Genomic DNA, 16,350 nt, shown 5'->3' on the forward strand with positions numbered 1-16,350 from the left:
CTCTGCTGGTCCTTAAGCACGCCAGGCATGCTTCTGCTCCAGGTCCTTTGTACCTTCCCTTCCCACATGGCTAGCTCTCTTACTTTCCTTAAGTTTCCTATGAGAGAGGCCTTCCCTGGCCCCCCTGTATAAGAGAGCAGGACCCCGTCCCAAGCCCATGCATTTCCGTTCTCCATTACCCACGCTGTTGCTCTCCGTTTATGATTATGATGGGCTCTACGTCCCATCCCCGAACGTATTGTGTCTTTCCTTATTTGTCTCCCCTACAGGTTAAGCTGCCCCTGCAGGGGCTTCATCCATCAACCACTTAGATAAGAGCCTGGCCTATTTTAAGTACTCATTAAATATTGAAGGTAGAAATGAGTGAGAGCAGATGGAAAGGGAATCTTCCTCTACTTCTCCGACTGCCTGCTGATGTGTGTTCGTGTTTAGGTTGAGGAGAAATGAGTATCTTTTTCTGAGATGAAGCCTTCTCTTTGGCCATTGGGCCTGCTTCCTGTAATAGCCTCTAAGTGGCGCGGAAGCAGTTCCTCTGGAAGGGGCTCACCCATTGCATCCTCAGAGCTTCCGGAGGAGCTGAGGTCATCTTTGCTGGTCACAGAAGCCCTTGACCAGTGTGCGTCTAAGTTCGATAGTGCAGGAGTGGGACTGTCATTTCAAAATCTCCCCACTTAATGTGGTATCCACGGTCAGCTCTGCTGACAGCCGTGGACTAGATTTTACTGTCTAATCTCACACAGCCATGAGGGATGGTGGGTGCCACTCTGCCACATACCCGGAACAGATTGAAGAGTACTAGGTAGAGCCATTATTCTCTCCGAAACCTGGTAAATTATCCTTGGGATATTCCCCCATGTCTCCACCCCCCTGTTTAACCATGTACGATGCTTTCACATGCATCCTTTCTCATGATTGAAGCCTGTCACCGTAACTTCCTCCTTATTTAAATTTCACAGGAACATTCTTATTTCAATCACTCAGAAAGATGCCTTCGGCAATAGAATCACAGCTGACAGCAAATTAATGACTATGATGCTGTGATTAGTTGAGATTACAGGCTACAGAGGACCTGTCTGAGCATTTACCACTGTCATCATACTGAGGCTGGCATCTATTAGGGATTTACATTGTTCAAAAAAGAGGATGTGGGTTAGCAACAGTAAGCCCTATAGGAAGGTAAGGAAATTTGTCTGCATTGGAATATTCAATGATATGCTAATTAATTAACATAATTTTTACTGTTAATCTGCTCACCTAAGCAAGTTTTTCTTCCATGCTCTCCCTCCTAAACACAGATTTATTTTAATAAAGCCTGAAGGCACAAACTAAATAAAAAGCTGAAGTGATCTAGGTAATTCCAGTCCCTAAACCCAAAGTATTCATTAGCTGAAAGAAAAACATGATTTAATCTTGAATTATTTGGGTAAGTGACTAAATTTTGTAATTTATTTTTCATGAGAAGACAAAACTTAATGGATATTTCAGTGCATACCAGTCACTGAATGGATTTATAAAATAAAAGTTTTCAATCAATTTAATGGAGAAGGGTTAAAAAAATTCGTAGGAAAACAACGCTGAAACCATCCACTCAGATGTTAGGTATCATTGCACAGACTTCCAAATTCTGGCCGAAAAGAAATAATGATTTCTGTAATCCCCAGCAATGACTTTTGCAGGGGGAAGATTTCAAATAAACGTCTATTTGCTTTAGGTGAGCTTCACTGAATCGGCCTTATTTGATTTCAGATCCTCCTAAGGGAAGAGATTTCAGGATTTCCTGGTTGTAAAATGGAAAAGAACATTTTGCTGAACTTGTATGACATCATCTAAAGCATTAAAAGGGCAGATAATCATGGGTTCTCTACCTGTTTACCAAAGCTTCTTTGCCTCCTCAATCTACTTTATTTCCAAATGTCAGAGTGGTTTGAAACCTTTCAAAGATTTATAGACTGCAACAGCAGAGGAAATATTAGGATAAATCCTTTAACTTTTGTGAAAGCTTTTAAATAATTAATCGATGGGCTTTTGGAATTGTTATATATCACAGTACAGATACTCTAACATATACTGTATAAAGGCTAAACAACAAAGGGCATTAGGCCATTTCTCTTTCTAGAAAGTCAGTGAAACTACTTTTGATGGTATATACTTGAGTCACAAAGAGAACATTGAATAAGTGAAAGAAAATATAACTAATATAAAATAATTTAGTTTATCAATTAAAACCAAAATACTATACGATGAATGAAAATAGTAAGCACAATCTTGGTTTTAAAAAGAATTTCTTTTTCTTTTTTTTTTTTTTTTTTAAAGATTTTATTTATTTATCTGACAGAGAGAGACACAGCGAGAGAGAGAACACAAGCAGGGGGAGTGGGAGAGGGAGAAGCAGGCTTTCCACTGAGCAGGGAGCCTGATGCGGGGCTCGATCCCAGGACCCTGGGATCATGACCTGAGCCGAAGGCAGACGCTTAACGACTGAGCCACCCAGGCACCCCAAGAATTTCTTTTTCAAACTCCACTTGGAAATTATTTTATATTACAGAAAGAAGAAAACCTGTGGCTGCCAAAATGCTGTTTATAAAAATCAGCAAAAATGCAATCAAATTATTTTCAAGCATTCAAACATTCAAAAATGTTTTCCAATGTGTTTAAAATATTAGACACAAACAGCCCAAACAAACAATACTTAAAAGAACTTACCCTCGATATGTAATAGACAAAGTATTTCTCACAGTAATAAATTAATTTTTTCTTTTTATGCAAAACTCCTTGACCATAACTTTATGAAGAAATGTGAAGTGGTGTGAAAATGATCTTACCTCATATTCAAAGTCCTCTGCTCTGTCCGCATCAGCAGGCAAGCTGGAAAGATACTCGTTGTCCTCAAAAAATTCATGCTCCATCGGATGAAGAGAATGGCAGCTATGGGGAATGTAGCAAGATGACAGAAATGGATCAAAAGGGTTGTTTTCAAGATTAAAACTGATTTTAGAATTTCACGTGTTTTCTCTGCTTTGCCATAAAACCTGTAGTGATCCAGCCTTTGAGTGAACTAGAAGCTCAGAAAGAGCAACTGCTTTTCTTTCTCCCCTCCATGAGGTCCATCAATTTGATTTTCTGAGAGAATACCAAGAGTAAGGACCCATGGCCAGAACAGCACTCCAAAGAGTCTGATGTAAAATCTCTGACAGGCCGTGGCGCTTGATACTCCCTGGCCTGCTTCCATTCCACCAAATGTGACTTGCTCCATACATGGGTGTGTGGCCTTTGAGACTGCAGTCTACCCAAAGAGGGGGATTTTGTAACAGAGTACTACCCATTTCATAATATACAGCCCCAAACTGTTTTTTGAAATCTGTTTTCAAAAGCATCTATTTTTCAGATTGTAAAACGTACTCACCTTGCCCTCATTCCTTAAGACCTCCTTCCTTGTTCTCCCTCATAACCCACATTTTCCCCCTCTTTGATAGAGGGCCGGTGCACAAATATTAATCAGCATTCACAGTGATACCTCACTGGAAATTCCTGTAAGTCACAGGGTTTCATAATCCCTTCCAAAAATTCAGAGAGGATTAAAGGAAATGAGGGGGACCTGGGGCATTGTACATGACTTTTACATGTCTCACTTTGGAAAAATGTTTTAAGTAATTTACAGAAGTGCTTTAAAATTACTATAAGCTATGATATGGATCCTATACATTAGACCATATGAAGGCCAAGTACAGTTTAACAGCAAAGAGAATGAGGGCATCTCTATTTCTAGAAGTCAGTGAAAAAGACTCAGTGCAACTAACCAAGTTAGTGGCAGGTGAGACCTCTAAGCTGTGCCAGTGTGGACATTACCGAATAACTGGAGTTAGTAGTATAAATTAGTTTCCTTATCTCTAGTCCAAAGGCACGTGCGAGAGACGCATCCTGGTGTCCTCATACAGTCAATGTAAATATTCTACCAGTCCCTTCTCACTGCTATCTATGGCTGTCATCTCCATATAGAGTTAATCGACATGAACCCTAATAGCAAAAGTAGTACATGCAACATTTTGCTTGCTGGTCTAACAGGTAAACTGTCCTTGCTTAAATTTGGACTGGCTCTGAAAACCCATTTGGGTTGGTAAACCATTAAGTTTACTGCTTTGGGCACTTAATGTGTTTCTCTTGTCTCTCAGTTGGTAAGAAGGGAGCCCTGCCATGAGGAACACCTATTCATTCAATAAACATTTATTGTCTACTAGATGCCAGGCCCTCTGCTGAGTGCTGGAAATCTATTGGTGCACCAAATCCAATCAATTCTTGCTCTATTCATTGGGTAGAGCAGTAAAGTGGGAATGTCAATATAATGTGATACTTCAGGGGAAATATGGAATCTGAGAGCAGATGGGGGGGATGTCCCTACTGCTGCTCTAGGAAGTTTGCTAGAAGGGGTTACCTCTAAGCTAAGGTCTGCAGGACTTATGGAGAGTGACATAGGATACCTGTTAAGAGAGTGGGTAATGGGGTCGGACCTCTTAGGCTCAGAAGTCTGGCCCTATCACTTCCTTGCAATGTGACTTTGGCCAAATAACTTAACATCTTCCCTCATCTGTGATGGTAATAGTACAATGCACTCCCTCAAAAGATCATTGTGAGGACTAAACGAGTTAAATAATGTAAAACATTTGTAATATTACTTAAAACATGCCAAATTAGCTAATAAATGTTAACTATTATTTCTTCAAGAGAGTGTTTATTGGAAGGCTACTCTGTGTGAGGTGGTATTCATAAATACTAAATATTTGTTTGCCTGTATATTCTTCATCTCCTCCTCTAGAAGGTAGGTGGTGACTTTATTTCTGTTCCCAGTTTTATGCCCAGCACCTAGTTCCAGTGCCTGATAAAGGGGGCTATTTGATAAGTAGCGGTTGCATGGATGGAGTGAAGCAAAATAAACAGGGCCCTTGCCCTCCTGGAACTTGAAGTTTCAAGGAGTGGTTTCCAAAACATGGCTGTACCTTATAATTGCCTAGGGAGATTTTTGGAAAAATTTTGGCACTTGGGCCTCACTCTAAAAACTCCTTTTTAATTCATCTGAAGTAGGATTCAGGCATTGCATTGATACCGCTTTTCAAAATTCCCAGGTGATTCTAATGTACACATGTGGACCACTGAAATGAACCTAACAAAAGCCACTAAAGGGCAGGGAAGTGATCAGATCTGTGTTTTACAAAGTGCAGAATGGATTGCGGTAGGCAGTGAAAATGCAGCCTAAAGAGACTATTGTTTTTATAAATCAAACTCTCCCTAATGTTTGAATATTTGCTTCAAAGCTCACAGAACAAAATGTATGGGGCAAAACATACTTCCTCATTAAACAAGACTGTATAAGTAAGATTATTTGAATAAAATCTCTCAACCTGCCTTCAAATTAGGTAAAAAATTGGGAAGAAATATTCCTTTAATAGATCCTTATTTCACAGCTCTTATACTTACTGACAACCAGAATCTTTTGCTGACATCTCAATATATTGGGTAATGGCTTTCTTTGGAGAATTGCACTCTAATTAAATTAATTTCCTAGCTTTTCCTTTAAAGAAGAGAAAAGCAAGAGTGAAAGAGAGAGAGGCGACCCACAGAGGAGAAAAGAGTGCCAACATGCCACTTCTGTTTCAGTCTTAATAAGGTTTTTGGCAGCTTTGGTGAGAAAAGCTATTTCCCTGACCAGTGCTCATGAGTAGCATGAGGTTTCTGATGGCTGGAAATATAAAGATGAACTAATCAGAGCCAGAATTTTTCATTGTTCCTCAGCAAGCATGACTCCTAAAGTGAAGCAACTGTGTGGGTCAGGGAAAGTAGCTAGCAGGGCCAGCTGAGAACTAATTGGATATAGACACGGTGGAGACATTTTCCAAAGAGAACCGAGAGCCTCTCTCTGTAACTGTCAGCTTGCTAGTGTGACTGATTCTCTCCAACACCCACTTGAAATGCTGAGTGAAAACAAACAGGGCTTCTGGGAAAATGACAGGAAAAAGAACAATACCTGTCTGAGAGCAGGAATGGACAGATGTCTGGCACTGGAGGGGTCGGTGGCCGAAGTTTGGCCAGAGCCATGATGTGCTCGAAGGTGATGTCAGTCTGAGTGCTGGCGTGCATGAGCTGCACTGCTGGGGCCGTTCCATAGGCTGGTTTACTGAGCGGTGTTCGTCTTAGCACCTGGACCACAATGGGCTCCTTGGCATTTCGAAAAGCTTCCACGGCCTCTTCATGGGTGGCCTTTGAGAGATCCTTCCCATTGACCTGTGAAGATAAAAGGACATTGCTCACCTCAGAGGAAAGAACAGAGAGGCTGTCATCATAGATTAAGAAAAGGTGTGGAGGGTAAGTTTAAGCCAGCTCTGATATGAAGTTTGTAAAGCAATATTTAATCAGACACTGACATTTATTGAACTCTTCACCAATACTCGGAAGTAAAGAAGATTAGGAAAACGCGTTGCTTCTTGTTTCATTAGGAAGTATTCTGTCAGGATCATTAGTAAAGATTTAAACATTTAAATCACACATCGGCCTCAGAAAACGTTCACCAAAATCTGCAGATAGGTAGAAATGTTAAGTGTATCTCTTTTTTAAAAAATGTTCTATCCATCTCTTGGTGGGATTTTCAATATTTAATCAAAGTCTGACTGGCCTGAAATCTAACTTTGTGGGTATTGTCAAATTTCTTTCATACTCATCGTTTTTAAATCCAAGACCATGTTATCGTCATGTACATTCTATTCTAAATCCTTGCTGTTCAAAGTGTGGTCTGTGGACCAGCAGCATAAGCATGAGCATAAGAGATTATTAGAAATGCAGGATCCCTGGCCCTATCCCAGACCCGCTGAATCAGAACTGGCATATTAACAGGATCCCAGCTGATTTATATGCACTTGAAAGGAGCACTGCTCTAAAACATCTCTGAGTATACTATGTTCCTTTGGATCCTCACCTGTTTTAATTTATACCAATTTATGACTCTCCAAAGTAGCCCTGGACATAACAGAGAGAGAGGGATGTTTGCCTTTGCCCCCCATCACTGCTTCTCAGCAGGGCGAACCACTGGCATTTGGGAGAGAAAAATCATTCTTTTTGTAAGACTCTCCCATGCCTAATTATCAAAAGCCAGTGCTGTTCCCCAGCCTTTGCGGCACTCCAGACACCCACACGCTTTTCTAAACACCCTTTCCAGCGGCAGTACAGACTGCTCTCAAATAGCTGTCAATTTATTTCCCTAAAACCGGTCCTGATAACAGAGTCCCTTTGTGGAAGTTGTTTTCATAAAGGCCTACAGCATCCTGAAATATCTTCACAATTCCCACCCTAGATCAATCAATAATGTTGGCTTTTGCAAATAAGAAGAGATACTTGGGGGCACAATACTGTGCTTAAAACCCCTGAAATTATACTATTTCTAGACAACTAAGCCATCTGCCTGTTGGGGAGGCTCTGATAACTGCTACGCACCAGCAAATCCTTAGAGATCCCTGGGTGCCTTAAGAAGAAGCAAAGGGAGTCGCTGAGTTGCAGTCAGAGAGCGATTGCTGACATCCAGATGAGCACATTCTCTCTCCTTGAGTAGACAAAGAATATGTGTGTGCTCAGAGCAAGTGTGGGGTGTTTGGGGGTAAATGATACAATGCCAGGTAGAAATCGTCATGTCATGTTGAGACAGGCTTAATGACCTGGAGGATCTAATTTACTCAGTGGGCCCTGAAACAGCTAATGTGCCTTCAAAAATTGAGCAATTAAGTTTCCTCACCAGCAAAATATGTCCCAGTACAGTTCTTGGATCACTAGTAAGAAACTTCAGTAGAAGATAAGAATGGTTATTGACCAGGGTGCACACACTCACAAATCTGTACATTCTCACTCCGATTCTTTTCTCTATGGACTAAAGTTGAACATTATTGCTGCATTGGTATTGGTACAACCTTGGAATGTCTGGATGACTTTGGGTATATGGGAGTATGTGAACAAGGGACATCAATGGACACAGTCATTCATTCCTTGAGCCATTGGTCTAGGGCACTTTGGGCTGAAGCCACCACCATCTCCCCTGAGAATGTGTAATCAGCAGATGGTAAGCAAAGTCCAAGAATGGAGAAACACAACCTAAAATCTAACCTCTCATGTTGGCTGGTATCATTCTTTATGTTTCACACTGTGGTCAGTATTTAAGAACTCCAGGGTTGTAGAAGATGATCCAGTGGTAGACAAGATTGTTCTGCCAGAATCTATATGGGAGAAATTGCCCTTTGTCTCTAGGCTTCTGCTTTATGGTATCCCTTCAGTGTAGTGAATATCCACTCCTGCAAAGTCTTACATCCTTCTCATTCTGAAAAGAATTCTTGGTCATAATCTATAAGCCTTGCATTTAAAATAGCCCTTAATAGTGGTAGAATAAAAGAAGACAGTGCCCTTTTTGAACGACTTCAAGCAATATCTGAGGGGAAAGGGAAAAATAATTTGTGGCTAGGGCGTCTTCCAGTCACACATTAAATCCTTCTAGTGCATAAATTGTGTGTCATTAAGTAGTGGACAGACTAATGCCATTATCCTATTTCTTCCTCAAGGTGGCTCAGCACCTTGCCTACAATGCAGTCTTGGTATTTCTTTGTTTCTTACTTGTTTTAGTGACTTTCAAAGCAAGAATAATTTTTCAAAAGTGAGTTCTTTACAGATTACTAATTATTTCTGCAAAACCCAGAAAAGTATAACAATTTCTGCAGAAACATAAAAATTACTGAAGAGTATTTTAGGCTGTGAAATAATTAGTTCTTATCATAATGCTTAGTTTATGCAGACAATATTAGCGTTCTTACAGCAAGATCAATAGCTATTGATTCTAAGACCCTGTACATTCATTCATTTACAATTATAGCATTTATATGCAAATTTCATTTTTTTGCTTAAAGGACAATCAAATACAATCTTAAAAAAGGACAGTCAATATAATCTCGAATATCTTGCTTCCCCATTGGGAATGCTCTTTTCTTCCTGTTATCCTGCAGCTGACCTCTATTTTCATAAGCTATTTAATATCTCTCAAAGTAAAGAAGTCTATGACCTTTAAAGGCTCTACTGTCCCACGTGATCCCTTAGAAAATGTAAGCACTGACGATACAAACACTTTTTTTTTTTTCACTTCACTTGAAGTTCATCAACATACTGTTAGCCTACCAAAAGGTCACCATTTTATAAATTATGCCTTTCACAACAACGAAAAAGAATAGCTTAATTGGGATTTTGTGGCAGTTGCTTTTGCTGTTATCAACGGTTACAGCCAGTAAGAAGAACATTGGGAGAATATCTGAGGTTTTAATCCTATAGAAAAAAGTTTGTAGTAAATGAAAAATAAATTAATAGCCAAACCTCATTTTTCCCAAGTGGCCAGGTCTTAAACCAACATGGTGTCTTGTATTCATGGTGCCTTATCCTTATCATTCCATTTTTTTCCATCGTATTCTCTCCCTCCCTCCTTCCCTTGCTTCCTCTCCTGCCCATCCCTTCTTCCCTCTCTGCCTCAACCTTGCTTTTGTACAAACTACATACAATTTTTATATGTTTTTTGAAATGAGACAGGAGATGGGGAAGCCCTCTGTTATATAGGTATCCCACCTAACGTAGGTAGTCATGGGTGTAGACCCCAAATGTTCTGGGTGCCTAGTAAAAGGATGGAAGCAAAAATGCCAGAAAAATAACAGGGAAGTTGATTTTCAGGAGGAAAAACTGGATAAAAAGAGTTGGGAGCAAATTGATGGGAAGAGAAGTAATTTGAAAATTAAAAGAGAAATAATGCATTGTGGGGTTTGAGTTTGAAGTTTACGTGCAGAAGAGTTTCAAAAAGGCTGGCGATTTGATTTAAGCACGGCATAGAGAAAGGACTTTTTAATGAAGCTGGTGTTGAATGGCACAGGTGAGAGGTTAGAGTATCCTAATAAACAGGAAAATCTATGAGGTAATTCCCTCTATTACTATAACATCTGGCACATTGATAACTGTGGTCAAAACAGATTCGGTTCTGCCACTACTGAGCAACTAGAGTACAGCAACTAGAATATAACTGAAAAGACTCCTGCGATCACTATTTGACAAGGGGCTAGCAGTCCCAGAGTGGGACGACTGGACTCTCCAAAGGTGATTAAGCCACCTGATTTGAGATAAATGAGAAACCAGCGCGATTTGCCTCTAAAGAGGTTATCGGAATTGGCCACAGCTCAAGAAAGGAAAAGAAGATGCCAATGATAAAAGTTCTAGGATAAAAAGATTGTCCTTATAACAACTATATTTGGGACTGGAAGCTGGTGGCAAGAGTAGTAGCCATAATCACGTCAAACTTGAAGAAGCTGCAAGACATTCAGAGGAACGAACACACGGATGACTGGTGACTAAACGGGAAACCAGTCATGGGAAACTATCCTCTGGGAAGGTTTTTAGATATCTCCTTGGGTTACTGGGGAAGGTTTCCCTCTTACCCCAGCACTGAAGTTGAAAAATATACAGGTATGAAAAAATAAGTGTCTTGTTCCTTAAAAGTTGTTTTCCATTATATTGATAGGGATAAGGGGATAGGAGAAAAGTAGTGGCTTTTCAGCAAAGGAAGTGTGAATACATTTGTTGTGGCAGATGGGCTAATTAATCCATAAGCAACTTGTGAATGTTAAGTAAAGAATATAGCTTTTCATATGTAAACCACATCACGCCAGTGTTTGATGAGGCTTCTGTTTAAGGAACTATCTACCCTTTTGGATAAACTGCAAAATCTGGGCTACTTGTCAGCAACCTCCCCAGAGTGATTGGTGGCCTCAGCTTGGATATGAGCTGCGCTACTTTGATTATTTCTCCAAATCCAGCCACATGCAAAATTTTCTTGAGTATCAGAAAACAAACAGGTTTTTCTTTTTTTCCTTTTGAAGTGCAAACAAGTGCATGAATAACCAAGTCACCCTGGTGAGTTGCCATTTCCAGAGTCAGCTGTTTGGGAATGATGAGGGTTTCTAAACCTCTGTTTCCTCTTATGAAAAATAAGGCCTTTTATGTATCTGTGCCTTTCATAGGAGAATACATATAAGAATACTCAACAGAAGAAGTATAGAATACCTAAGATTATGTGCAATTGATATAGCCCAATTTCAAATTGAGAAGTATAAAGCACTTGAATATTGTTTGTTTTTGTTTACAAAATTTTTATTCTTTCATTCATTCATTCATTTATTCTTTTGTTAATTTTCAGCTTTATCGAGATATAGACGACAAGGAAAACTGTAAGTATTTAACATATACATTGTGTTGATTTGATATATGTATATATCGTTAAAGGATTCCAACCATCTAGTTAATTAACACATCCATCATTTCACATATTAATTAGTTTTTTTGGTGAGAACATTTAAGTTCTACTCTCTTTGCAAATTCCAATTATATAATACAGTGTTATCAACTACCGTCACCGTGGTTTACATTTAGATTCTCAGAGCCAAGCAGTATAATTCTAGTTGGGCATGCCGGTTTATAAGATCTCCCCCCTTCACAAATAAATGTGGAATTAATTTTGACTAAAGTCCCCATGAGAATGCTGATCAAATTCTCTACCTGATAATTAGGGAGGTGTTGTAAAAACATGTTCTGGTAACATTTTATAGAAGGAGGAAACAATATTTAAATTACTGCTAAAATGTTTGGTATGGAAGAAATTTAAAATAATCCAAACCCTAGAGTCATTAAAACACTTGTCATATACAATTGTTCAATCAATTTTAAGGAATTTAAGCATATGTTTTTTTTGAAACTTTGGTATGTTGGCTTCTGTGTGGACATTTGTCATATAAATTAAGCATAGCACAGTATAAAAAATATTTATAGTGAAAAGAACACACAGAATAAGAATTGTCGAAATTATATGAAGAAAGCCTAGTAAGAGATTGACTAAAATTAATTTTGACCTTTTTTAATGTTATTAATGAACAAAATAATCACTGGTGGGTTTGTGATAATCATGTAATTTTAGAAGATAAGAATACAAGAAGTGTTAGATGGCATTATAACAAAAGTCTGTGTAGTACAATGTTCTGCATTGAAAGTGCTATTACTGGATTTGGGGAAGAGAATAAACATGTAATTATCACATCTGATATAATAGGCAGATTTATTCAAAAGTGATCCTGGGGCTCCTTTTGGCTTATTTGGACTATGAGGGACCGGTAGCTCCATTTTCCTGGTGTGTGGGGGTGTTACAGCTTCCCGTGAGCTCCAGAGTCCCCCAGGGCTAGGCAACTGGCTTTCCCAGCCAAATGGAACTAACTTCTAACCCAAACATTCTGAACCTCTTGTAGTCTGTTTCTTTACTAATAATGTTCCCAAAAGAAGAGAAAGCCACAGTAGGTGGGGATTCCTCCACTGGAATACAGACCTAATGCATGTCCAACCGTTTTGGGTCCCACATGCCTCCTGTGCTGCTCACTCCTGACTTGTATGTTTTCCCAATAAAGACTGTTGCCTAACCTATATAACTTGTGACATTGTGGGATTTGCTCTTAATTAACCTTTGTGTGACATGATACACATTTACAACCTAAGAAATTGAATATATTAAAAATGTTTATATATATATATATATATATATATATATATATATATATAATACTAATGAATAGCAGATCCCCAGTAACCCAAGGAGATATCTAAAAAGCCTGTTGTTACATTTAACTAACTGATTGTAACACTGAGGTCACTACAGTAGGATCGTATGCTACTTCCTGACCCCTTTCACAGCACACTTTGATGGTGAGGTGTTCCTGAATACAAGTGAGACTCATCTTCAACTTTTCTTATTAAGATATTATAGACCCATTCTTTGTGAATTTATCAGAACTATTCTTGGCCAAATTTATAATTTTGGTTATAGGAAATCTTGGGGATGCATCATTCATAATTGCTTTTTCCCTCAATTATCTTTTGTTTCATTTTTTGTACCCCTTTTTCTGTATTTTCTGTTCCTTTCCTGAGGCTCACTGCCACATTCTTCTCTTCTGAGCTTTCCCATTTGGAAGTATTTATTTATATAAATTATTCCTGTTATTAAAGAACAGGTCATGATATGTTTTGATTCTTACTGAAGGAAATAAATTGAAGTCTATACAACATAGGTTTATTTACCTCTTTATAAATACATTTATTTTCCCTCATGTTAATAAAGAAACGGATGTTATCTCCTCTTTGGCACATGAGCTGGTGGTTCTTTGTCCATCAGATGTATAGAGTAGACTATACACAGTCTACTCTTCTCTGTCTAGCTCAGTGCTCTTGGACACAGACCACCGTATACTGCATCACTAGGCTCCCTGCTGTATGTTTATTTGGTTCAGTTAGTGGTTAGAGAGCCAGTACTCTGTGTCTTTACCCAGGCTCCTCTCCACCTGGCTTTCAGGACACCAGCTCTCGGTAGGTTCTGTTCACATCCCTCGTTTACTTTCCCCTTTCAGGTCTGTGGGCAGTAAGGACTTCTCTTTCTATTGTGATTCCCTAAATTCTTTTTCTTAACTCTGCTCACACCTCCTAGAAGTTGCTCCCTCATTAAACTCACTTCCATTAACTCCTTCAAGTGTGCCTTCCATTTCCTTCTGGGACCCTGCCTGATACAACTAGACATAAACTCATCTGATTTAAACAATAATGAAAACAAAAATAAGGCAAAAGCTAAAACTTACCATCTTTGCAAATTAAGTTCACTATCAAAATTAGTTGCATCAAAAATAGAATTTCTAGTGTCTCAGATTTAGGAGAAGTTGCATTTTTAAGGGAGAATGAAAATACAACAAATGAGATCACAGAGCAAATTTAAAGTATTCACATATTTGATGTGCACAGTTATTTCAAAGAATCTCCCTCAGTTGGTCTTTGTGTTTCTCCTTGATTAGATTCAGGTTTTGTATTTTTTGGCAAGAATGCCTAGAAGTGGTGGGCGCCTGGGTGGCTCAGTTGGTTAAGCGACTGCCTTCGGCTCAGGTCATGATCCTGGAGTCCCAGGATTGAGTCCCACATCGGGCTCCCTGCTCGGCGGGGAGTCTGCTTCTCCCTCTGCCCCTCCCCCCCTCATGTGCTCTCTCTCATTCTCTCTCTCTCAAATAAATAAATAAAATCTTTAAAAAAAAAAAAAAAAAAAAAAGAATGCCTAGAAGTGGTATTGTGTCTTTCTGTCTATCTTAGCAGGAAGCAAGTAATATGGATTTGTCTGTTACTGGTGAGGTTTATCCTTGAGGACTTCATGAAAGCAAGAGGGTGAGGGGTGGGGGGAAGGGAGAGGACAAATCTAAACCAAATGGAAGGTAATGTTAAAATTTGGGGAATCTAGATGAATGGTATTTGAGAATTCTTTGTACCATTCTTGTAACCTTTTGATAAGCCTGAAATTATGTTGAAATGAATGTTACAAAATCTTGTTGTATTTGTTATTAGCTAAAAACAGATTCATGTTGTAATCACTTGAGTTAAAAATAATTATAAGGAATTGTTGGACATAGAGTTTGTTTCTGGATTTGCATATCTTTAGAGAAATAAATTTCCACTCTGCGCTGAATGTCTTTTTTTTTCCTTGTGCATGTGCGTGTGTACACACACACACACACACACACACACACATCCCTACAGCAAAAAACACAGATTGGTATCACCAACTTTATCACTGTCATAACAATTCATCTACTGAATATCACCTGAAATCCTGTTCTCCTCCAAGCTGAGCTATTTAAAAAGATAGATGGCTGCCTTCTGGCTAATTGTGGGAGCTCTTTCATTACTATAAAAAGACTTTTTATATCTCAAGTGACTCTATAAGCAGTGAATAATGACTTGAAGTCTTTCGAGGAGAGTCCACTGATAAAATGGTAGGGTAACAACTACTTACTGACCTTTTACTTCCTAAGATAATACTAAGCTGATGAAGCTGATTATTAATAAACCTATCCGGTGAGTTTTGACACATCAGATCCAAGTATGTTAAGCTTAATGAGAAATTCTCATGCAGACATAAAATTTTCTGCAATGGGTCTACGGATGTAAAGACATAAGGCATATATAGGGCAAATGCTTTTAAAATGAACTGAAATTACTTCATTGGGAAAAAAACTTCATCGTAATTAAATGACCTAGATTTTCTTTTAAAAAATTACTATAAACAGCATCAGTAACTGAGGACTTAGAGCAATTCATCTTTTATGTCCACTGAAAAAGAGGAAATGTGCTCTTAGCCCCTGGACAAGAGCCCTGGGTCCCATTTTTTGTTATTCGGACATCTATGGATATCAAGAATATAACCTTGGGTCTCAGCCACACTAGCAAGATGCCAAAGAAGTGCCAAAAATAACTACCTGTTAAATGAAAGGAATAAAAGTGTTCCACATAGTTACTAATAAGGGACTAAAGAGGCAGTGAGTTATTTGTAACATGGCATCTGTCATAAGAACATCAAAGATGCCAACAACATCTTCACCAGAGTTTTGCTGTACCCTATCTATAAAAGCAATCCCTACTTAAATGCTTCCATGCAGAAAAACATTGTGAGCGACAACAGTGACAGTTTTGTTCAGTGCTATAGTTTAAAGGCCCCAAAACATGCTTGGCACATATTTGATACTCAATAAACACTTGTTAAATTTTCATATATTTCTCTATCAAAATCCATGTTAAAACAAATGTGATTGTATTTGTCGTTAAAGTTATCTGTGTTTACATGCAAACTGCTTTCCTTTCACTCCCACCTCCATGGTGCAGCCAGTTACCCATATTATTCCATTCACTTAAATATATCGTAAAAATTTAGTGGCATACAAAGGCGAGCCCTACCCATAAGCTCTGCTCATAAGCCCCACCCATCTGTCAAAGTTGTAGTACCAAAGAACACAATGCAGGAAGCATTCAGAACTGGGATCTAAACAGTTTACCATATCAGCTGTGTCATTCTGAGTAAGTTATTTAAACTCTCTGAGCCTCAGTTTCTCTGTCTGGAAGAGGAGATGCTAATAGCCCTCACAGAGTTGTGGATAGGATCAAATAAATACTACAGCTAAGGCAGCTAACAGAGTGCTATGATGTTGAGTCATGCTTCCTTCCTTCCTTCCTTCCTTCCTTCCTTCCTGAGTAACGCTTGAGTGACGGAGACTAGGTGATCTCCGGGAATACAAGTTAATACCTGTGCTTAGAGTCCCGGCAGTGACAACAACAGTAATATCAGTTAGCACTGAGTGAGCATTCGTAACATGCCAGGAACTGCGTGAAGCACTTGGCTCATGTGTTCTCAGTCACACCCAGCAACAGTCATGTGAGGTAAGTATTATATCCCCA

At 38.9% G+C, this 16,350-nt stretch overlaps 1 protein-coding gene across 4 annotated transcripts in view; it reads right to left on the reverse strand.

Annotated features, from left to right (window-relative positions):
• The window catches only part of PDZRN4 (PDZ domain containing ring finger 4), a 343,940-nt gene that overhangs the window by 60,076 nt on the left and 267,514 nt on the right, over positions 1-16,350 (reverse strand). For all 4 annotated transcript variants that reach the window (XM_032420376.1, XM_032420379.1, XM_032420378.1 and 1 more), the window contains 2 exons: positions 6,017-6,273; positions 2,823-2,925 (listed from right to left, as the gene is read on the reverse strand). In XM_032420376.1, coding sequence (XP_032276267.1) covers positions 2,823-2,925; positions 6,017-6,273 — 360 coding nt within the window. The remainder of the gene's footprint in view (positions 1-2,822; positions 2,926-6,016; positions 6,274-16,350) is intronic.

This window comes from Phoca vitulina, unplaced genomic scaffold (genome assembly GCF_004348235.1).
Source record: "Phoca vitulina isolate PV1807 unplaced genomic scaffold, GSC_HSeal_1.0 scaffold23, whole genome shotgun sequence".
NCBI lineage: Eukaryota > Metazoa > Chordata > Mammalia > Carnivora > Phocidae > Phoca > Phoca vitulina.